General features: G+C 32.1%; 2 protein-coding genes and 2 long non-coding RNA genes across 6 annotated transcripts in view; 3 read left to right on the top strand and 1 right to left on the bottom strand.

Annotated features, from left to right (window-relative positions):
• The first annotated feature begins 1718 nt into the window (after positions 1-1718).
• On the top strand, positions 1719-4239 carry LOC139778928 (uncharacterized). The gene is made up of 2 exons (XR_011719734.1): positions 1719-1830; positions 3077-4239. It is a non-coding gene; the product is annotated as an uncharacterized lncRNA (long non-coding RNA).
• LOC139778929 (uncharacterized) lies at positions 2167-4655 on the bottom strand. Its single transcript, XR_011719735.1, has 2 exons — positions 4296-4655; positions 2167-2632 (listed from the first exon to the last, which is right to left on the bottom strand). It is a non-coding gene; the product is annotated as an uncharacterized lncRNA (long non-coding RNA).
• Positions 4656-5603: 948 nt separating this feature from the next.
• On the top strand, positions 5604-17440 carry LOC139778918 (uncharacterized). Of its 3 annotated transcripts, none has more exons than XM_071717057.1 (6): positions 5754-5890; positions 8685-8763; positions 8905-8935; positions 14670-15000; positions 15214-15774; positions 15850-17440. In XM_071717057.1, the coding sequence occupies exons 4-6, from the start codon at positions 14790-14792 to the stop codon at positions 16548-16550; spliced, it is 1473 nt and encodes a 490-aa protein (XP_071573158.1). In that variant the 5' UTR covers positions 5754-5890; positions 8685-8763; positions 8905-8935; positions 14670-14789; the 3' UTR covers positions 16551-17440. The 3 variants fall into 3 exon arrangements, with proteins under 3 accessions (XP_071573156.1, XP_071573158.1, XP_071573157.1); XM_071717056.1 differs by having other exon boundaries at positions 5757-5890; positions 8622-8763; XM_071717055.1 differs by lacking the exons at positions 8685-8763; positions 8905-8935 and having other exon boundaries at positions 5604-5890.
• The window catches only part of LOC139778921 (FAD synthase), a 125908-nt gene continuing 107421 nt past the window's right edge, over positions 5897-24383 (top strand). Inside the window, exon 1 of the mRNA XM_071717064.1 lies at positions 5897-6032. The gene's annotated coding sequence lies outside the window, so the exon portion shown is untranslated. The remainder of the gene's footprint in view (positions 6033-24383) is intronic.

The raw sequence follows: 24383 nt of genomic DNA, 5'->3' as shown, positions 1-24383 counted from the left end.
TGTTTATTTTAACGTTTGAGAAAATGCTTTTTTAATGTTACAAAAACATCTATTTTAACGTGTTCTAAAATGTTTTTTAATCCAATATGGCGTCCCAAATGAGAATATCGGAAGGGCCCTGCTCGCTGGACCGGACTCCTCGCCTCAATCTTCCCTCTCGGACGCGAGCTGTCGCAGCTCTCCTTTTCCTGGCGGTGAGCTCTCCCTGGGAAGTCAAATCTCGCTCGGTTGGTCTCCAGAATACGTGCCGAATACTTAGCTCAATCACTTACGAAAAAAAAGAAAACGTACTCGTCTCGTCCGAAGAAACGCAGCAAGCGCGGCCATGACACCGAACGAGAGCGAGGAAGGAGATGGGGGCACTTAATTGAGAGTGGCGACTCACGCGTCGCGCCATCTGAATGAAACGATATAGCAAATAAATAATTAATGTAAAATAAATATTAAAATAATGTTAAATAAATGTTAAATAAATGTTTTTTCAAATCATTAGTGCAAATAAACAAGTAATGTAAAAATGAATATTAAATTAATGTCGAATAAATGTTTAATAAACGTTTTTTTAATTCATTATTGCAAATAAATAATTAATGTAAAATAAATATTACATTACTGTCGAATAAATGTTAAATAAACGATGTTTCAAATCATTATTGCAAATGAATAATTAATGTAAAATGAATATTAAATTAATGTCGAATAATCGTTACATAAACGTTTTTTTCAAATTATTACAGTAAATAAATAATTAATGTAAAATAAATATTAAAATAATGTCGAATAAATTTTAAATAAATGTTTTTTTAAATCATTATGCCAAATAAACAGTTAATGTAAAATAAATATTAAAATAATGTCGAATAGATGTTAAATAAATGTTTTTTCAATTCATTATTGCAAATAAATAATTAATGTAAAATAAATATTAACCCTCCCAAGGCCACATCTCTTTTTTTAATACGCCTCGACCACACTGGTTAGTCGACACCCAGATGGATTCAGTCTCATATCTCCAATTTAATTATGTACACGTAAAAAGTCATGAAACATCTTAAAAGGGTGTTGTTCAAATAAAATATGCAGAACCCGAAATATATATATGCTCGATGAATAATAATGTTGTAATTTTTGGTTGCAATAAGAAATACCCAGATAGCCAAATCTGTTCGAACAAATAATGCCAAATACTTGCTACAAATTTTGGTTTCAGAAATGGTACAAATTTGCATCAAAATTTGTTTTATCAAATGTTGTCGACAAACTGCTAGCAAATACGTATCAAAACATGCGTACACAATTGACGCCAAATTGATACCAAATATCGAGCAAAGCTTAGTAGTACCTGATAACAAATTGGCACCAAATTGCTGTTAAAGTTTGTTGACTATAATAAACCTAACGCCAAATTGATGCCAAATATTGAGCAAATTTTGGTAACAAAACTTAAGAACAAATTGACGCCAAATACCAAGCGATGTTTAGGGCGTTTCATTCAGATGGCGCGACACGTGAGTCGCCACTTTCAACGCGCCCCCACCTCCTTCCTCGCTCTTGTTCAGTGTCATGGCCGCTCTTGCTGCGTTTCTTCGGACGAGACGAGTACGTTTTCCTTCTTTCGTAACTGATTGAGCTAAGCGGCACGTATTCTGGAGACCAACCGAGCGAGATTCGACTTCCCAAGGAGAGCTCACCGCCAGGAAAAGGAGAGCTTGAGAGGGAGGATTGAGGCGAGGAGTCCGGTCCAGCGAGCAGGGCCCTTCCGATATTCTCATTTGGGACGCCATATTGAAAGATCGACATTGATCGTGGTAGTACAAGGGGCTCTGCAAGGTTAATTCTCGTCTTAAGATCTGGAATTGCTCTCATTCTTGTGGCTCTGGTTTATATTCTAGCCCTAGAATTGATCTCGTAGACAAAAGCAGAGGCCCCCCTCTCTTTTCTTTTCTTTTTTTTTCTTTTCTTTTCTTACTTTGATTTCAATCAGTAATCCAGACTCCTTAATTCCGCTCTGTAAGATCTGGTTAATTCTCGTCTTGAGATCTTGGAATTGCTCTCATTCTTGTGGGTCTGGTTTATATTCTAGCCCTAATGTAATTTTAATATATGCATTACAATTTTACACTGTCAAATAATAAATAATATCGTTTGATAATAATAACAACAGTATAGATAATAGTAACAATTTTATTACTTGACTTATTTCATTCTATTTTTGACAACTCGTATATACATTATTTGTGGCTAAGGTCTATACTATGTCATAGTGTAGATCTTAGCTACATTTCTGGCAAGTCAGTCCAAAGTATGCGGCTTTGTTCTCTATCCTTTTTATCTGTAGCAATTTTATTTCTTTTTATTTTTTAATTATTTTTTATGTATTATCTCTTATGTATCAGGTTTCTGAAGAAGACTAAGTATATAAAGTCGAAACGTAAAACGTTAATTGTATTTAAAATTTGTTTAATTAAACGAGATTTTGTTTTTAAATTTAAATTGATGACCTTTTTATAACTCGAGAAAATCAGCCAGCCTTCCATTCTATAAGTTTATTTTGTACTGTTAGTTTAATTAATTTAGTTATATTTTTTTCCATTAACATTCCATTTGTTATAGTGATTGTGCAGTAGAAAATCTGAAAAAATAAATGTTTTTAAAAAGTAAAGATAATATATATTTTGAAATCTATGTATTTTATGTAAACATAACATTTAAATTTATTTGCAGTTTATTTTAGAACATGCCAAAAAACACCGTTTCATAAGCTTTCTAAGAAAGTTAAAAGACAGAAAGTGAATGTTGAAGTTGTAGAAGAACTCAATTCAACAGATTCTTTAATTGAATTCGATCAGTCGCATATTCAGCAAGCACATGCTTCCGTTAAAAGCCAAAGTTCCGTAATACCAGATTTTCTTCATAATCAAAAAGAATCTGAACTTTCTCATTATTCTTAACTTTTTCATCATTCTGAACTTCCTCACCATTCTGAATTTTCTAATAATTCTGATCATTTTGAGTACTCTGAACACTTTGATTTCGAAAATAACGATAATTATAGAGATATATTTAACATTAACAGACACACCGGCAACAATAACGAGGCTCATTCAGATGACAACGATGATAATTCTGAAAACTGCGAGAATAGTGATGAGAATAAAAAATATTCGAAATGTTTCGTGAAAACAAGAGTTATAAAGAAGAGTTATAAGAGTATAAAGAGTTATACTCTTATAGTCTTAAAGAAGAGTTATAAGAGTATAAAAAACATGTAATATTATGTAATAAAATGTTTCATTCTACTTGCCGTTTGAATCTGATTAAGGCAAAATTGTAATATTAGTTTGAAATAGAAACAATTTAAAACAATTTAAAATACAAGGGAAATGCTTTAGTTTTATAACTATCATATTCTTGCAATATTAAAAATTTTACATATTCTTTCTTTGATTAAAATATTTCTCAAAATAATCTTGGAACTGTTGATGAAATATCGTGTATTTTTTTATCTGTAAAAGTTTAAAGTTTTGTTTGAATAGTTTAAAAGTTTTGTTTGAACGGTTTAAAAGTTTTGTTTGAACAGTTTTTTTCTGCTGTATATTAATTTCTATTACATCAAACACTACAAAATTCACTTCGGTTGCTTGCACCTAAATGATGTATATTATTCTTTTGTTATTTCTTTCTGACAACAGTACTGCATTATTCCATCGTAATCGACGAACTATGCACATTGTGAACATTTGTTTATTTCAATTTTGCATTCTTGCAAATAATAAATCGTGTTTCAAGTTTGAACTAGTTGTTTAAATATGCACGGTAGTTATTATTGTATGATTAAAGAAAGGAAAGTTAGTAGTATTAGGCTTATAAGAATATTGTTTTAGATGCATTTTCATAGAAATTATACTCGTGTTTTCAGTAAGATTCTATAAATCCTTCTTATACCGGCCAATGCATTATCTGCGCACGGAGTATGTGTTCCAGGCATTATATAAGATTCTCGAGTGTTTACAAATATTGTATGTGCTGTTGACAAAGTTAAATGTTTGCATATGTCAGTAAATTCACATTGTATAACATTTACTGTAATTAATATATAATTAATTACTTTATTGCCACCGTTAGATTTTATAAATGTCTTATAATGTTTTATAAATATAAAGATTTCTTTTAACATATGTAACATATGTATAAAATAATTTATTGTAAATCAATAACAAATTATATGCTTTTTTATAATTTAATGCTTTTAATTTTTCCTAAAAAAAAATATTTTAGTATTTATTAATGGCTACGTAACAAGGCTTGCTGCAATTTGGCGTCAAGCTGTGTCATCAAGATTTGCTCGGTATTTGGTGTCAATTTGGCGTCAAGTTCTTTCGTCAAGGTTTGCTCGCAATTTGGCACAAATTTGCTGTCGAGCTTTTGTTGGCAAGTCTTGTTCACAATATGGCGCAAATTTGCCGTTGAACTTTTGCTGCCCTGTTTTGCTCGATATTTGGCGTCAATTTGGTGTCAAGTCATGTACACAAGCTTTGCTAGCAAAACACAAGCGTATTGCAGACACAGATCGCACCGAATTTGTCGACAAGTTTTGCGCGTATTTGGTGTCAATTTGGTTACAATTTGCTGACAAATTGTTTACTGGGTATACACCGATCGAGATCACACCCCGGGTGGTCACAATTTAACCTATAATAATTTTCAAATGTTTACCAAACATATTTTCTGTACGCATCTTCGAGAGAAGGACTCAAACATAGGGATCCTAGGTGGAGGGGCATTGATTTATTAAAGCCTATCTTAAAAATATCGGGCCTGAATTTTTGTTTGGGTGGCCGACACCCACTCGAAGAATTAAAATAATGTCGAATAAATATTAAATAAATATTTTTTAAAATCATTATTGCAAATAAATGAGTAATGTAAAATAAATATTAAATTAATGTCGAATAAATATTAAGTAAATGTTTTTTTCAAATCATTATTGCAAGTGAATAAGTAATGTAAAATAAATATTAAATTAATGTCGAATAAATATTAAATAAATGTTTTTTCAAATCATTATTGCAAATAAATGAGTAATGTAAAATAATTATTAAATTAATGTCGAATAAATATTAAATAAATGTCCATTAAAATTATTATTGCAAATAAATAAGTAATGTAAAATAAATATTAAATTAATATCGAATAAATGTTAAATAAATGTTTTTTAAAATCATTATTGTAAATAAATTATTAATGTAAAAGAAATATTAAATAAACGTTAAATAAACGTTTAATAAATATTTTTTCTAAATCATTACTTCAAATAAATAATCAATGTGAAATAAATATTTAATAAACATTAAATAAATATTATTTTTACGATGGATTGTATAAATGTATAATTAATAAAAAATAAATATTAAAAACACATTTAAAAAACATTGTCTGCTGATTGGGTAATAGCGCGCTCCCCGAACGCAGCCAATCAGTCCTTCTCTGTGCTCATATAGTCAAAAATCAGTACATTTCGGAACGCACCTACAGTATGTACATACATACACGCATGAGAATCGAAAATTAATTTTTTTAACGTTGACAGCCTTGCATTCGGAGCTTCGAGCTTCCACTACATGAAGTCTCTAAGATCAATTCGGAGTTAGCCCAAGCTAACGCTTGTTATGCTGACAGCAATAATTATGATTTAGTTATGTTGTCATAGAAAGAGAGAAATAGTTACGTTACAAGAACGTGATATTCGTTTGACATGTCGATTGATCATAGTGGCAAAGGTTATACTCCTCTTCCACAAAGTATAAGCAATACCGATACCGAGGATGAGGAGGAACGTTTAACCCGACCTAACGATATTGTTTACAAGGTCGACAATACTACGATAGCGGTGAGACAGTATATATTACACGATAATTATTAGTGTATGTAAAATATAGTACGGAAATGCACAAGTTAATAAAATTGGTAATTATGAAGGAGAGGGACTTCCTCACCGATTTGGCTGAAACTTCACAATTTTGTGTATTTTGGTGCGTAAAACATGAATCTATAAGTTAAAATTGTTGCTCTCAATTAGGAAAAAAGTTATTAAGTACTAAAGTCGACAGTTACGTGGTTAGGATGTCTGTCATTTATTATACTTTGTATTTATAGACTTTTCAATATGCCAATTATTTTCTGCTTAAAAAAAAGCATAATAACTATTTCTATGATCCTTTTTAACCATTTAATTCAATATATTGTTGCGCTATATATATATGTATGACCCCAAGAAATTGAATATTTTTTAGAGAAGCTAATACCATTCTTTAAATTAAAGATTTTTTTGTAGGAATTACACATGAGAAATTAGAACTGATTTTATACATATACATATATACAGGGTAATTCAGGTTTTTTCCACCCAACTGTAGTGAAAATAAGAAAAAAAATGTTATATAAACATAGGCTTAGGGCCAAAGCACATAACATGGCATATAGCGATATACGACGGTCGTAGTCCCCGACCTGACAGATCAGGATACGCCAATGCTTGTGTGTTACTTACATCCACGACTACGACTGTCGTATGTGCTTTGGCCCTTACAAATACTTTATTAAAAAGTTATAACAAAAATAAAATGATAACGGACTTATTATTCTTATTATTAATACGGTCGTACTATATTCACCGTGTGAGCAATAGATAAAAATCGTGTAAACAGATAAAGGTCGTTCTTATGTTTACTGACAACGTTGAAGGTAATCATTAGGGCCCGGACGTTCGGATATGGAGCACAGGGACCGTATTCTCGAGCCTGCCCTAATGATTTTCGTATGCGACTTTTTATTTGAAAAGCATTGAATTTTACGTGCGAGTTTCATGAAAACGATTCGAGAATAGGGCTCCAGATCGAGAACCGTTGCGTATTAGTATTGATATCTATCAGTGAGTTGTACAACTTTGTGTCAAAATGCCACGATTCTTTTCGTATGAAGAATACGCAGATATGATTTACAACAATAGTAAATACAATAGATCGTCATTACACAGTAATAATCATTAGTAATAATAAAAATTTCATTTTTGTTATAACTTTTTAATAAAGCATTTGTAAGCCTATGTTTATATAACATTTTTTTCTTATTTCTACTTGTAAAACATACTAGCACAGTTTGGTGGAAAAAACCTGAACCACCCTGTATATATGTGTATCTGTGGTCTGTTTAAAAAGTAATGAGACTGAATTTTTTTCACAACAACTGGTAACATTGTAAAAAGCAGACTGCAGTAGATCGAGAGCTACATTTAGTTAAAATTTTAATTTGATAACATTAACATATGTGATTCTACAATCATTTATATAACTGGGTGACGCGTCATGAAAATGGAACACAAGAAAATCGAGCAGTGTTATACGAAGTTTGACATAGCAAATTCTGTGTCAAATTTCAGGATACCGTGATAGAAACATTTAAAAAGTTGACAGTGAGAATGATTGATAATCAATTAAATTAAATTTTAATTACTAAATTGTTTATGTCATTGGTGGTCCAGAACGGGATTCATCTTCACAATTTCACCGCCATAAAAATGCCTTGTACCCAGGCTAGAACTTGATCTTTGTGTCTGTTTCAACTTCTTAAATGTTTCCATCGCATTGTCCTGGAGTTTGACACAGAATATAGTCACATAATGCTGCTCGATTTTCTTGTGTTCCATTTTCATGACGCGTTATCCAAACATACAGTTATACAAATGATTGCAGAATCACATGTGTTAATGTTATCAAGTTAAAATTTTAACTGAAGGTAGAGTATGAATGTAGCTTTCGATCTACTGCAGTCTTGTTTTTACAGTGTTACTAGTTGTTGAGAAAAAAAAATCAGTCTTATTACTTTTTAAACAGACCACGTATATACATATATATATATATATATATATATATATAAAAAGGATCAATTAAATATAGAAATTATATGTACCTTTCTCTAAGATCTAAATAAATATAAATATCCAAGAATAAAGTACATCTATCCTTCTACCATTTGCATAAATATTTAACATAAAATATCTTAATGATTAAGTTTCAAGTTTGTTAAAGCTTAAATTTAATTTAAAAATAAGTTTTTATTATTTAAGATAACAATATAACAAAATAAATTTCTTAGATATTTGTAAAATTTTTCTTACAAAGCAATAAAGTACTGTGTCTATGTAATTTTAAAAAATTAATCATCCAGAAATTCACATAACTGCAATTAAAATTGGTACTATTATAACATGTTGCATATATCAAGCAGAGATTAACGTAAGATTTTTAATTTTAGCTTTCAGCATATTTAAAATTGTTACAGAAAATAGTTAAGTTATAGGAAATTAATATATGGATATCATAACAAATTTTAAAATTACTGACTGTTTGGTTTTAAAATATAATTAAGAAAAAATATATAATGCATGTGATAAACCTAAATTTTATAAATATGCATATCATTCTTCATATAAGTATAATATAGACAAACACAATCAAAATTCTTATTTGTACGTAGTTTCTAATTATAGAATTTAGATGTTCTATCGCTCTATAAATATCTTAAACGCTACGTAAAAATATGTATATTTTTCTGATAATAAGGATGTATTGGCCCTATCTTCAAAATGGTGCAAAGTTGATAAAAATTTGTGATTGTTCTGATAGTCCTGATGTGCTGCAAGAAAGTTGAAACAAATCCACTAAACGGTTGCTGAATTATAACAATTTTAAGGATGTATTAAAGGTATTTCAAATATATTCAGAAATAGCTGAAATTTTGAGATATTTCTTTTAAATTAAATTAAAAATATTCTGTAAGTGATTTACTAAAGATTTAAGAGTTATTTAAGTTTAAAGTTGATAAAATTAACATTATCCCTTATAGAGAATCGACATTTTTGCTGTAAATAAAAAAGGTGAGATATTTCTAAAACTTTTTTTATATGTAAAACATACATTATTGAGATTGTATTTTCAAAACTTTGTTAAATTTTTTTTATTTTTTAATTGTTTAAACAATACTAATTATTTAAATGACAAAAAACCATACTCAAACTGTTAATGGTAATCCTTTCTAACATATAAAAAATTTTGAATTCTTTGACATAAATGCAAAGTCTTCATTTTAGAAATTTTTTATTGAAAACTAACTTTTACAGGGATTGTATGGCTAATACATCCTTAAATTCAAACGTAAATTATTTGATTATATACTAATATGCATAATAACCCTATTATAAATATATTCTATTTTTTATTATAAATATATTTATATAACATTTGAAATATATTTATATAGACTATAATATTTAGTGAATATTGTATTTATAATATTTATTGTATTTATAATATTTATCTATTTATTGAATGCTTACCAAAATTGATATATATCATTTAGGTCAAAATATTGAGTAAATTATACAAATAAATATGTATCTATATAGATGATATTACTTAATATGACCCAGATAGCAAAGCGTGTCTGAGCAAAATCGCGCAAACCTGTGATTGCTTATGATGCTGGCAACTTGGCGTATATTTGCTTTAATTGATTTCGAGTAATTTAATATTTGAAGCAACACGCAGGCAACATTGGATATATGTATTGCCAGCAATTTGTCGGCAAGAGAACAGCATCAAATTTACTTCGCGTTGCTAGCAATATGACAGCATTGTGTGATCCTATGAATTATTACAGCAACATGACAGCTACAGCTCGAATTTTGAATCAGACAATTTTAGACCGCAGCATAAGTTGCCAACAAGTTGCTGGCAAGTTGCTATACAAAATTGTTATATCGTGAAGGCATCAACGTGCCGACAAATGCATACTCAGTTGCTACAATTCTGGTAGCAACACATACTATGTTGTCGGCAACATGCTAGCAACAATGCAGACACGTCCTAGATAGCCAAGCGTGATATAGCATATTGAGCAAACTAATGTATTGCATGTGTTGTTATATATTTGCTGTAAATTTGCTGACATCAAAATAGAACATCCTGGGAAAAAAAGATTATATATAAATATATATGACTATATATAATGCAATTATATATGAATTTTGTCTCTATATGATCATATATAATCATATATAATCATATATAATCATATATGTACATATTTAATGAGATTATATATATGTAAATATATATAATCATATATAGTCAATAAATATTAAAAAAGAATTCTGTTAACTTTGATTAAGGAATAAAGCATTAATTGATAAATTAAGTGTATATTTTTTCAAAAGCTAGAATCAAAAGTGAAATGATTTACATTAGGTATAACTTGGCGCTGCTTGGCGTGAGGCAGTGCCATATCCCGGGAAAAAAAGATTATATATAATTATATATAAATATATATGATTATATATGAATTTTGTCTCTATAGGATCATATATAATTATATATAATTATATATGATTATATATAATTATATATGAACATATATAATGATATTATATAATCATATAGGGTTATATATACTTCCAATCTTATATGGATCCATATATGAATGTATATATGATCTATTGTTCATGTCTAGTTATATTTGGAATTATATATGTCCATATATAATCATATATGGATCCATATATAATTTTATATATAGAGACAAAATTTATATATAATCATATATAATTATATATATTTATATATAATTATATATAATTATATATAATCTTTTTTTCCCGGGATGTCTCTTGATACTGTTCTTATACCACTATTTGTCAAATTTTAAATACGAGAAACAAATCTTATCGGATGCCATCTATCAGATAATCCGAATTTAAAGTTTATATATGATTATATATAATCATATATAATCTACATGGATAAATGCTTCTTATATATAATTTATATATAAATTATATGAACTCATATATAATCATGTCAAATTGTATATAAAACATTTTATATATTTCAATATATTTTAATCGCCTGTATAATTATATATAATCATATATAATTATACATGATATCATATATAAGTATGGAAATTTTACTTTTTATATATAAATTATATATAATCATATAGGATTATATATACTTCCATATGAATCTTATATGTATCCATACATGAGTGCATATATTATGATCTATTGTTCATATCTAGTTATATTTGGAATTATATATGCCCATATATAATGATATATGGACCCATATATAATTTTATAGAAAGTACCAAATTTCATATATAATCACATATAATCATACATATTTATATATAATTATATATAATCTTTTTTTCCCGGGACGTTACAAATACAGCTACATGACTGCTTATACATGCAATCAGTCGACGCAATTTTGAGACCAAACGGTCTACAATACTGTATGTTGCGTGCAACATGACAGCAATGAATGATTCGTCGTTCCATCTTGAGCATCATGACGCAAACATGATGGCAACAACAACACACACACACACACACACACACACACACACACACACACACACACACACACATATATATATATATATATATATATATATATATATAAAATATGATTTCCATCCGTTATTGCGTATATGACTTCAAGCGCTATGAAGTTTTTTAATTGTAGGTCGTTGCTAACAAAGTGTTGACAATATGAAATTGTCACACGTTTGTAAAGAATGTGCAAATATCAGATTCGATAGATAGCATCCGATGGGTTCTGTTTCTCGTATTTAAAATATGACGAACGATAATATATGAACGATATATAAATGACGGAACTGCACAACTAATATCAGTTGTATCGTGGAGTCCACTTTTATAATAAAGTGTGGCACACTTTTACAGTCAGTCAAGTAAGAGCGTGTTCGGCCTAATTTATAGAAAAATTGAGTTAGCAAAATTTTGAAATACATAGATACATTCTATTTGATTAGAGCTAAAATGCAATTACATTAATAATGTGTCCAGTCACCATCGTCGTCGATAATTGACTGACATCTCCGAAGCATATTTTGCACTACAGTCTGTCATTAAGAGCGTGGTCGCTACAACTCACAGTTAGTAAAAGTTGTACTCCTGATTCTTGCGTGAGTCGATAGAAGATACTTTTCTCCTTGATGCTTTGCGAAGAAAAACTCAGTTATCGTTAAAGTTTTGCCAGAGCAAAGCATAGGCGTCATGAGTGCCGCGTACGCGTCGCGCTTCGAAGCTGTGTTACGTGTTTAAACACAATCTGAATGCGGACAAAATGTTGGAAATCTATAAAAAGGCCTTGTTACTATCTGCCAACTCGTGATTTATAAAAAAAAATGAAGATTGGATCCTGCAGGAGGATAATGATCCGAAACACCGGAGCAGACTCTGTACTGAGTGGAAGGAGCAATCAGGCATCAATCAATTTGATTGGTCGTCACAATCGCCCGATGTAAATCCGATCGAAAATGTTTGGGTATATATTAAGCATAAGCTTCGTGGAAGACAAATATTCAGTTTAAAGCAATTATCTTGAGAGATTCGACGGATATGGAGATCCTTGCCGCAAAATATGCCTCGGAGATGTCAGTCAATTATCGACGACGATGGCGACTGGACACATTATTAATGTAATTGCATTTTAGCTCTAATCAAATAGAATGTATCTATGTATTTCAAAATTTTGCTGACTCAATTTTTCTATAAATTAGGCCAAACACGCTCTTACTTGACAGACTGTAGATTGATGTAACCCACTCGGCATGTAATATTTCAGAAACATTTCTACAAAATTCCATTTGAAATATTACACTTTTCATTAATATTTCAGAAATATTTCACGACCGTTTCTACATCATTTCGGCAATGTTTCAATGTCCGCAATTATTTCAAAGCAACTTTGCTGAAAGATTTCGGCAATATTTCGGTAATATACTGAAACATTTCTCAAATATATCTACGAAATATTGCAGAAACACTTCAGAGATATTTCAAATACATTTTACACTGAGAAAAATGTTTTGTATTAGCAAACAAAATTTTCTTACTGACGCAAAAGCTATTTGTTGATATGTGAAAAATGAAATATTTTATTACCGGAACAAAAAAAATATATTAAGCCGTATATGTGCGTATAGCCGCCGCGCGTTTGTCCGAAGAAATCCGCTCTCTCAGCCGCCATCCAAGTAGTATACCGGCGCCTTGTCGCTTGACATCGATGATCGAACAGGGTAGTGGTGATCCTCTGATTTTGACGCTTCTTTCTTTCTTATACTTGCTTATTTTGGTGAGCATAAAGCTATCGCATAACAATATTAACAATACAGATATACGAATAAATCTTTTTTGCCAGTCAGCGTCGAATATTATTTTATATTAAATATTATTAAATATTTTATATTTTATATTAAAAATGCCATATGACAAAATTTGGAATATCAGAAAATTCTTAATAAAAGAGAAAAAATGCAATAATTATATAATAATAAATTTAATTTTTTATAAGTTCTGAAGTCTGTCAACAACTTTTCGGAAATATTACAAATGCAATGTTGCATGTGAAACATTCAAAAATATAACGAGTGCAATGTAAACGTAATAATAGTTTTATCATGTATCAGAAATGTTTCTAAACCATTACATCTGCAATATTTCTTCTGCAATATTGTAGAAATTCACAGCCTGCAATTCAATTTTTTATTATCTACGCAATCTTTCAGAAATTTTTCAGAAATATTTTAAATGCAATGTTGCGTTTGATATGTTACAGAAATATTATTCGTGCAATGCAAACGTGCTATTACTTTTATAATGTTTCAGAAATATTTCTGAAATGTTGCATCTGCTACATTTTTTTGCAATATTACAGAAACTTACAAATATTGTAAACAATTTTCTGAAAGATTTCAGAAATATTGTTAATGCAATATTATAAAAAACATGATGCAGGTACATTTCTAAAATATTTCAGATGCATAGTTACAAATGAAATGTTAACGAAATATTTTTGCACCATTTCCGAATATTTCAATATTTCAGCAACATAACATGCCGAGTGGGAACCTTATATTAGTTAATGGTACCTTTATTTTTGAAGACTGATAATAATTAAATAAACACAATACATAAAATGTATATATTATATAACAAATCTGGTTTCTTAATTAATTATAATTTTGTATATAAATTTGATTTTCACAATCCTCTTATTAAAACGTCATTAAAAGGCTAAAAAGGTCATAAAGGTCACGTTTTTTAACGTCTTGAAATGTCGTCATCGGTCTGGGACTTATTCCTGTCATTTTTACGTCATTATTACATGATTATAAAAGGATAATTGACGTAACAATTGACCATAAACTGACGTGAAAATCACGTGACGCTGCTGCCTGGGAAGTTGCCCTCAAATTGCAATCAATATGCCGTTAATCGTGGATGACAACGAGTTGTCGTCAAGTTGCTGTCACAAATCATCTCTTCACGGATAATAAATCCGTGTGAACATGTTGCTCTCAATTTGCCGTGAAGAGAATTAGAATTCGTGTGAGTTCAACCCGACAGACATAATGCTGTCTCACCTTGTCCCTAGTTTGTCAAAATAGTTGCATCAACGATTGTTGCCAACATGACAGCAAACTTACAGCATTTGGCTATCTGGGGTTGCTATCTGGGGATTACTTATAAATATTTTTATATAAATTTTTATTTGATATCTAATTCTCTTTTGGTTCAGGAATTACATTCGAATCATGAAAATGGCACATTTTATCCACTGGACGAAACACATAATTTGGAGAATAACACAAGAAATAGACAAAACATAATCAAATATTATCAAGACAATGTTCCAATAATGGTAATTGAAGGAAACAAGCAAAATGATTTTTGGAAAAGAAAAGATATATCACCAATTAGGCTCTTCGGTTTATTTGTGTCGATATTATTATGCATTATTACGATAGTTATTTTTTTGTATGTATTACCTTGTGACAGTTCAATGGTTTGTTCGTCAATTATTGAATCACATTCGCCTATATCATGGGATAAAACTTTGCAAGATGTAGGTGAGTTTATTATTGTAAGCTATATTTTATTGCTATTTTTTATCTTTATTCCTTAATAGAGCAAATAAATGTAAAGATAAATAGATTATTTATTCTATGATATTTGCATTAATAATTAATAATTATTTGACTAAGTATTAAAGCTACTTTTTATACTTTAATAATAATGTAATTTTATTATATTAACTTTTATAATTTTTTTATTAAATACAGAAATATATGGGCCTATTACTGTAGTACCTGGATCTCCGTATAATTTAATATTTCTTCTTCATGGTGAACAATATAGAAAAAATGATATAAGAGATAAAATCATTCATCAAAGACAGATACCTCCAGAAGGAGGAGGTGTTATATCAATGCAAGGAAATAATGGATTACCATTATGGCTGGTTCCATTAAAACGATTACCTAGTATTATAGATTGTACTAGTATTGATATTGATCAATCTGGAAAACCGGATTGCATTGTCGCTGGTGAACAAGGTCTACTCATTAGCATAGAACCAATTGCTGGAACAATTCATTGGAGTTCCACGACTAACACAGTCTCTAAATTACCAGTTATTATACCAGATATTGATGCGGATAATATTGAAGATTTATTAAGTGTAGCAATAGACAATGCAAATGTATCATCTCTGGTTTTTTTATCTGGCAAAACTGGTCAATTATTGGAACGTTATTCAATTAATAATTGCATTTCTATTGATATATATAATCTTGTTTCTAATGGCAATATATCCTATAATTGTTATGATAACAATGCAAAACGTATGTTATTTAAATACTTTCCTATATTTTGTAAAATTTTTATTTATATTATTAAAAAGTGCTTGCTTGTTGCAGATGTGACAAGATTCATATCTTTGAAAGGATTATTTCATAAGTTAAATATAACGCAAATACGTAAGAAATTTTCCACAAAATCAGCAGCATTGCCACGATTATTTGAAATAATAAAATCATATGACGATGAATATAGTTGGAGGCCTACTCCTTATCACCATCTGACTATAGAAAATGAAGGAGTATGTCCAGGACAATTTTGCCGTACCAATATAAATCTAACTTTACAGAGATTAACAAACGAACCAATAACTATATGGGATTATGTGAGTTCGAACACATTTGCATCAAAGCCAGTGTTTTTGGTGACCTTGAGTAAACCTTACACTTCTGGATTTGCCATTAAGTTCTGGCAGTGGATGGATTTGCCGTTGGAGCACACAGAGAAAGCACCTGTTATGGAACAAATGCTTATAGAAAGAGTTCTTATAGTTTTTGCAAATTATACATATGTTCAAGCTCTTAATACTAGTCAATGCGATATAATACAATTGTGTCATAAACTTAACTGTCAACCAAATTTAAATTTGCGAAAACAATTTACTTCTATCAAAGTCAAGTACATCGATAACAATGAATTTCCAGAACTGATAAGTTATTGGTCTTCATACAGTACAGACTCAATGAAAGCATTAATATCGAAAGTACAAGTTATAAAAATGGATTCCATAATATCTGATTTAATACACGGAAGTGTTTAGTTTTATTGTAACATTTTCATATTTTATATTGAACATATAATTATACTTGCATTCTGTTACTTAATGATAGTTTGTTCTGTGATTGTAAATTAGATAAAATGTGTTTTTAAAAACGGATTATTAAATTAACTATTAATCAATTTATTCAAGAGACAAATTTTACTAATTTTTTCCTAATTTTTTAATATTATATTGATACACTTCTTTCATTAATTCTTCATTACGTAAATAGTTTCTAAAATTATATATTTTTTAACTGGAATCAAATTGTGAAAAACGACAATTATTCTTATATTTTATTATTCATTAACTGTTTTCTTCTCTGTATTTCTTAATTGTACTTTGAATAGTGCCTTTAATCAAACTATATAATTATTATCTATATATTTATCACTATATAAAATGCAAGAAAGTTTTGTGTTTTAAACAAATATGTTCTTTGGAAAATTTAAGAACGTTTTATTTAAAAAAATATCAATTTTAATAGGCTCTTACAGCAATGATATCATTTTACAAAGTTTAAATCAAGCATAAACATCAGTTAAATAAATAATATAATTGATGAAATAAATATTTCCTATATATATTACATAGTATTATGATTTAAATTGTTAAATTTAAATTTTTAATTGATCTGTAATCTAGTCATTGATATTATCTTAATTCTCTGTACTTTGAATTCAGTATTATTAACTAAGTTATTAACTAATTACCTAATAATTTCAAAAAGAAGTGACTGAATTTATGACAAAGCTGTTACAAACTGAAACAGTTATACTTAAAACAATTATGTACATGTGATATTTTAATAACTGTATCAAATGTATTATATTAGTAAAATATAATCACTGTGTATATGTTACATGCGAAATACAATATCATATTTTAAAGTGTTGAATAAATTAATTGAAGAAATTGTCCTCTAAGCTAAGACCCATCTTAAACAAAACCGTCTTATTCAACAAAGATCATTTTAAGATCGATATTATTTATAGATATAAATTAAGATAATCTTAACAAAAAAGTTTTTCTACAAGAAATTTTTATTTTATTTAAGACTGTCTTTGTAAAGATGAACTTAAGACAATACCTATTTTCATATTATTTCTATTAAAACAACTAATAAAAATTATTTTTTCTTAAAATTTTTAATTAAAATAAACGTTAAAGTTAATTATTTTAATTGTATGATAAAGAATATATATGATGTGTATGATTCAATATGTATGATAAAGAATAAATTTTTATCTTTATATATTCATTATAAATTAAATATTTAAAAATTATCAAAAACTAGCTGGTTACCCAGGACTTCGCCGGGGCGTCTTTTTTTTAAACGACTTTATTTGTGTTATTACATTTGTGTTCTAGCTAATCTTATCCATCAATATAAGATTCATATACACATATTTTCAATAACTTCCCACATCACCTATGAGGTACTATATATTATTAACACGTTTTTTTAGTGGTATCCCCAGTATTTTAAATTCTTTAAAAGAGTCGTACTTTTAGTGACTTTTCCTGTTCAGATTTTCCTATCAACCAAATCTTAAAGTATTATATATGAAATAGAGGTAGAAAAGACTGAAGAATATAATCGAATTATAAATAGCCCGATATCTCAAAATTGGCGGAATAAGTTAGAGCAACCACGGACATTTATCAAAAAATTCAAAAATTTATTTTAAAAAAGAACTCTTTTACCGATCCTCACCAAATTCAATAACAACCTTCCTTAAATGATACTCTATCCATCAAATAACTTATACATTTTTTAAGCAGAAATCGGTACCCCCTTCAACGATCCTCACCAAATTCAAAACAACCTTCCTTTAATGATACTCTATATAAGATGACATGTATAACTTATACACTTTTTAGGCAAAAATCGGCAACCCTTTCACCGATTCTCGCCAAATTCAATACCAACCTACCTTTAATGATACTCCATCCATAAAAAAAAATTTTGCTCGATATCTCAAAATTTGCGGAAATTAGAGCAATCACGTAGATTTTTTTAGACAGAAATCGGTAACCCCTTTATTATTAGCAATTTTTTGAATTTCTATTATATTCCTCAGTTTTTTCTACCCTTATTTCATATATAATACTTTAAGATTTGGTTGATTGGTTTTTAAAGTTAATAAACGTTCAAATATACACCACCCGTAAGAATTTTATATATTAGTACAGATTTTTAAAACATCTAAAAATAAATATTATACAATATTGAAAAGAAAAAATTTCTTAAAAATCAAGAGACACGGTAGTGTCTCGTGCCAGCGGCACGGGCAGCGAGACCGAAAGTATCTCTATACCTCAAGCATCGAGTTGAGTGAAGACACGATGGTCATATATAAAAACGGCTAAACGGATGAAATTTTTAATAGGCTTAATGGATTGCTTGGGGTCATATAATAAAAGTGTCATTATTTTTTTTCTACATCGAATATTAAGGGAGATTTTTTCATTTATATGCCGGGTGATTTAGATTTAAGAAACGTCGTCAACGTCGTTGTCCAGGTGTCCAGTTCGATAATCAACATTTCAATATTCGCGTACGCCTTCACACACTCCCAAGCATCCTTCACATTTTTACTGACCTACACCCACACCATTCACCTACCCCCCATCCTCCCCCACCCATCCCAAACATCTAAATATACCGCAACACGTTTCCATGTAATCTAACATACGCTTATCCACCAAAACACATCACCACCCACACCCATTCCCCCACCCCCACCCTCCAAAACACCTTAATAAAGCCGTGATCAGACTACGGATTGGGATTGAGATTGGATTGAAATTTGACCAATTAGAGCAAAGTTCACTAAACTTGAAGTTAGTTTTCTTTATTCTGATTGATTAAATTTCAATCCAATCTCAATCCCAATCCGTAGTCTGATCACGGCTTAATACACCTTACGTCCCAACATAGCCCAACACACCTTTACATACCTAAACACATTACCACCCCACCCCCACTCCCCCCCACCTCCATCTCTACTCTTTAAATACCACAATACATCCCGAACGTCCCAACATAGCCTGACACACCCAAATATATTACCACCCATTCTCATTTTTTCCATCTCTTCCTCCCAAAAACACCTCTTAGATAATAAAACTATGTGCAATGCTTATATTATAGAGCAAATATTTTATGATATACCTATATACCTATATAGGTAGCAGGATGACGTCTAAAGACGTCATCTTAACGACGTATTATTGACGTTAGAGACATCATTAAGACGTTATTAATACGTCATTTGATGTTACTCTGCTACCTGTGTACTACGTTTACGCGAGCGTTACTTCTGTAGTAACTTACGATAATTCCTTCGCGTAAACGGGATTTTCCTTCGCGTAAACGGGATTTTGTAGTAACTTACGATAATTTACTCCGCGTAAACGGGTAAATTATCATAAGTTACTACAGAAGTAACGCTCGCGTAAACGTAGTACTGTAGTTTGGGTACATATAAGGAATTACCAAAGTTCTTTACTCATTGGAGTATTGACTGATTTATAATAACGAAATAATAAGTTCCTTCAGTAACACCCCTTATGAAAAAGTAGTACTAGCAACCAGTACTCAGTACTGAGTGATCAGTACCTACTCGTAGTATTGAGAGTATTAGTATGTTAATACTCATGAATACTGCAGAATGGTCAGTACTGTGTCTGTCAGTGCTTACAGTACTGGCAGTACTACAAGCAATAATACTCATTAGTACTTCAAAGTATTGAAGTGGTCAGTACTTTATCAGATTAATATTCGGAGTACTATCATGATAGTACTGCCAGTACTGTAAGAACTAATAGGCACAGTACTGACCATTCTGCAATATTCTTGAGTATTAACATACTAATATACTGTCAATACTACGAGTACTGATCACTCAGTACTGAGTACTGATTGCTAGTACTACTTTTTCGTAACGTATCTTGGAAATACTAAATTAATAAAATACTAAATTAACACACTAAACTATCAATATGACGTTATTTTGATATTATCTTGACTTTTTGTTCTACTTGGATAGTACTGCGCAAGTACTGCACCTGTACCACACGTTAGTATCCCACGTATTCGATAAGTACTAAAAGAGTACTGGAGGGAGTACTGGTGGGAGTACTGGAGGGAGTACTGGGGGGAGTACTGGAGGGAGTACTGGGGGGAGTACTGGAGGGAGTACTGGGGGAGTGCTGGGCGGAGTACTGGAGAAAGTACTGGAGGGAGTACACTGGAGAAAGTACTGAAGGGAGTACTGGAGGGAGTACTAGAGGAAGTACTAAAGGGAGTACTGAATGAGTATTGGATGAGTACTGGGAAGGAGTACTGACGAAGTCAGTATGGTCGAATTTAGTAGTACTTTGAGTACTTATGTCTCCAGTACTTTCACCAATACTTTTTCCAGTATTAAAACCAGTACTACTTTTTCATAAGGGACGTTTCCAATATGATACCTTGAGCGTATAATTTGTGTTATATAGGTGTGCACTAATGGTTTATTAGCATTTAATTCCGTTCATTGTCCGTTCTTATTTCACAAGACCATCTTTATATATTATAACATCGATGTTATAACTTCGGCGTAAATCGGGCCGTGTAAACGTATAGTCATCAATGCCTTCCACCTGAAGTTAGCTGCGTTCTATACAATAACACATCACGCAATGTTATAACATATATTTTACGCAATAAGCTCCCCAAGTAGCAAGATGACGTCTAAAGACGTCTTAAGCTGCGTTTCGCTATTCACTCGCAGTACTGGCAGCACTGTAAATCCGTTCCAATATACGCGGCAGTAAGCTGTCAAAGCGTTTTCGTGTTCTTCTTCTTCTTCTAGTTATTGGCACAGCTATTTCCCTTTCGGTTCGCATCGGCCATTATTCAATTCGTCTATGAAACTGCGTAGTATGGTAGAAACTGGTGCGATTAAATTGTTCTTCAAACTCGGGAATGTGTATATGTTGTGTGCGTGCGTATAAATGTGTGTGTATATGTCCGCGGTGTCGGGAACTCGGGTTGATGCCGTAGGTTCGTTAAGCCCAAGGAACTGCGCGGATCACTTCCCCCTGCGGCCCGTTTTCGTGTTCATGTGACGTCATAGATTTTGTCGTCACTTCCTACTTTCATAACTGCGGCTCGCGAGGTGAGGCATTCGCAGTAAGAACATGGCGGCTATGGCGGCACCTTTGGAAGAATTGGTCCTTATGGACCTGGAAGGCAACAACGAGAAATATACAGTAATCGTTAGTCACGAAGATGCGGAAAAAGCCCGAAAAGGTTACTAAATTAATATAATTAATATAATAATAAATAATTTCGATATTTTCATAAATCTGAAAACTGATTCTTTTTTATATATTTAGAATAGGTGCTCCTATCGTCGAGTCACGCCGTGTCTAAGATAGGTTAAAATAGGTTATATTTCTTTCTTATACATAACAACAGTCGCAGTACTGCGGATATCGTTCCGTTATTGCAGCATTATATGCGGTAAAAGCAACAGAAGTAATTACGGAACGATCTTGCAGCTGTGCTCAATGACGTCACATCGTCAGTACTTACAGTGAATACAGAAACGCAGCCTATGACTAGACCCAGGTAGCAGAGTGACGTCAAATGACGTATTAATTCCATCTTAATGACGTCCTCTAACGTCATTAAGGCTGCGTTTCTGTATTCACTGTAAGTACTGACGATGTGACGTCATTGAGCACAGCTGCAAGATCGTTCCGTAATTACTTCTGTTGCTTTTACCGCATATAACGCTGCAATAACGGAACGATATCCGCAGTACTGCGACTGTTATGTATAAGAAAGAAATATAACCTATCTTAACCTATCTTCCCAGACAGCACACGGATATCCGATGGACATCCATAAGAACCCTTATGAAAAAGTAGTACTGGTTTTAATACTGGAAAAAGTATTGGTGAAAGTACTGGAGACATAAGTACTCAAAGTACTACTAAATTCGACCATACTGACTTCGTCAGTACTCCTTCCCAGTACTCATCCAATACTCATTCAGTACTCCCTTCAGTACTTCCTCTAGTGTACTCCCTCCAGTACTCCCTCCAGTACTTTCTCCAGTACTCCCTCCAGTACTCCCCCCAGTACTCCCTCCAGTACTCCCCCCAGTACTCCCTCCAGTAGGGGAGACCGGGGCCTAACCGTCGCCGGGGTTGAACCGTCAAATCAAATATCTCGGAACCTGTATATTGTGCGAACTCGCTATTAACATTGTAAACGCTGCTTATGGTACCCATGTGACCAACGGAGTTTCGGCAGGTTATCTGCCGTGTTATGATTTTTACGAGGGCAAACGTGTTTTCGGAAGGTAAAAGTAAAATTTTCTGCGCGTGGAAATTTTGTAATATCTGCAATAATATTTGCTCTTCAAATCTCAAAGTACGTGATTATAAAGAGTAATGCATGCTGAACACGAATCCAGTGTAGTTTTTTCATTATCGTTGATGTCTAATATTTCGTGGGCGATCAAACCTGAAACTTGTGCTTGGGGCTTATCCGTCAGTAAGCACCCGGGGTTTATCCGTCAGTCTCGTCACTGTGGCGCGCCGGGCGCACGACTTCGGCTCACGGCGATTTCAGGTTATGTTTCCCTCGAGCGTGATTCTGTCTTCCCTTGCACGTGCGTCAGTTTGTATAGGAGGGAAATGGTACGCACGTATCGTCGCAAAACGGGTGTTTTGGCCGACCGAAAAGATGGCGGACCGTTGTTTTCGAGATCGCTCGCGCTCACGGCACGTCGGCGAGGCACGGCACGGTTCTGAGATCCCGTGATTTCCGCGCGAGAGTTGACATGCCGCGCGCGTGGTAGATCGTCCCGACTCCCGGCCGCGGTAAATCGTCGTTGTTGGTCGTTGTGTCAGTGACAGTCGCGCGTGCGACCGCATCGTCCAGCGTTCGGCCCATCGTCTCGGCGTTATTGTCGCCGCCGTTGTAGTGGTGGTGGTGTCGGTGGTGGTCATCGTCGTCGTCGTCGTCGTCGTCGTCGTCGTCGTCGTCGTCGTCGTCGTCGTCGTCGTCGTCGTCGTCGTCGTGGTGGTGGTGGTCGTGGCCGTCGTCGTCGTCGTCGTCGTCGTCGTCCGTACAAAGCGACGTAAATCACAGAATCCCTGGGTCCTGACGGAGCGATTCCGACGACGTGTCGTCGTCGGCGCGTCGAGGAATCGGCGCGAGGACGCCGTCGATTCCCGTCGACAAGGAGCAACTCAAGAAGGCAGTTCTTGCGGTGAGAAAAGATAAAATAAAAAAAATGCCACACAAACAAAACCGCAGTCTTCGACGAGCAGTGGGCGTAAATCGAAATCAAGGAAGCAGCAGCGATCGGACTCTGACGAAGACTTGGATAATACGTGCTGCGTGTGCTCAAAGAAGTTGACAATAAACAGAGCATATGGGAAACAGTGCATTGCGTGCGAGCGTAGGGCACACAACACATGCGTGCGCTTGTCAGGATCTGTATTCACGTGCCTAAAATGTTTTATGGAATAGGTAAAACAATTATTTTTTAATAAATTTTTATATTTTTCTCTTAAAAAACAATTATTAAAATGTATCCTATCATTTTTCAGGATTAGATGTATGTATATGTATTGAAAATGCAGTGTGACGGATAAACCCCGGGGGGTGACGGTTAAACCCCGGCATTTTTGAGATTTCAATTTTTCCACCGTTGTCGTTTTTGCTCTATACCGGTTAAACAAAGCGACGTAGATAAAAATTTCCTATATAAATTTTGTAGCTAAAGGTTCATAAATATGTACTTTTCATATATCAACTATTCT

This window comes from Temnothorax nylanderi, unplaced genomic scaffold, assembly GCF_030848795.1.
Source record: "Temnothorax nylanderi isolate EJ_2023f unplaced genomic scaffold, tnyl_v1.0 TNYL_tig0202_pilon, whole genome shotgun sequence".
NCBI classification, from domain to species: domain Eukaryota; kingdom Metazoa; phylum Arthropoda; class Insecta; order Hymenoptera; family Formicidae; genus Temnothorax; species Temnothorax nylanderi.
Note: the sequence above shows the minus strand (reverse complement) of the source record. Positions and strands in the feature narration are given on the sequence as shown.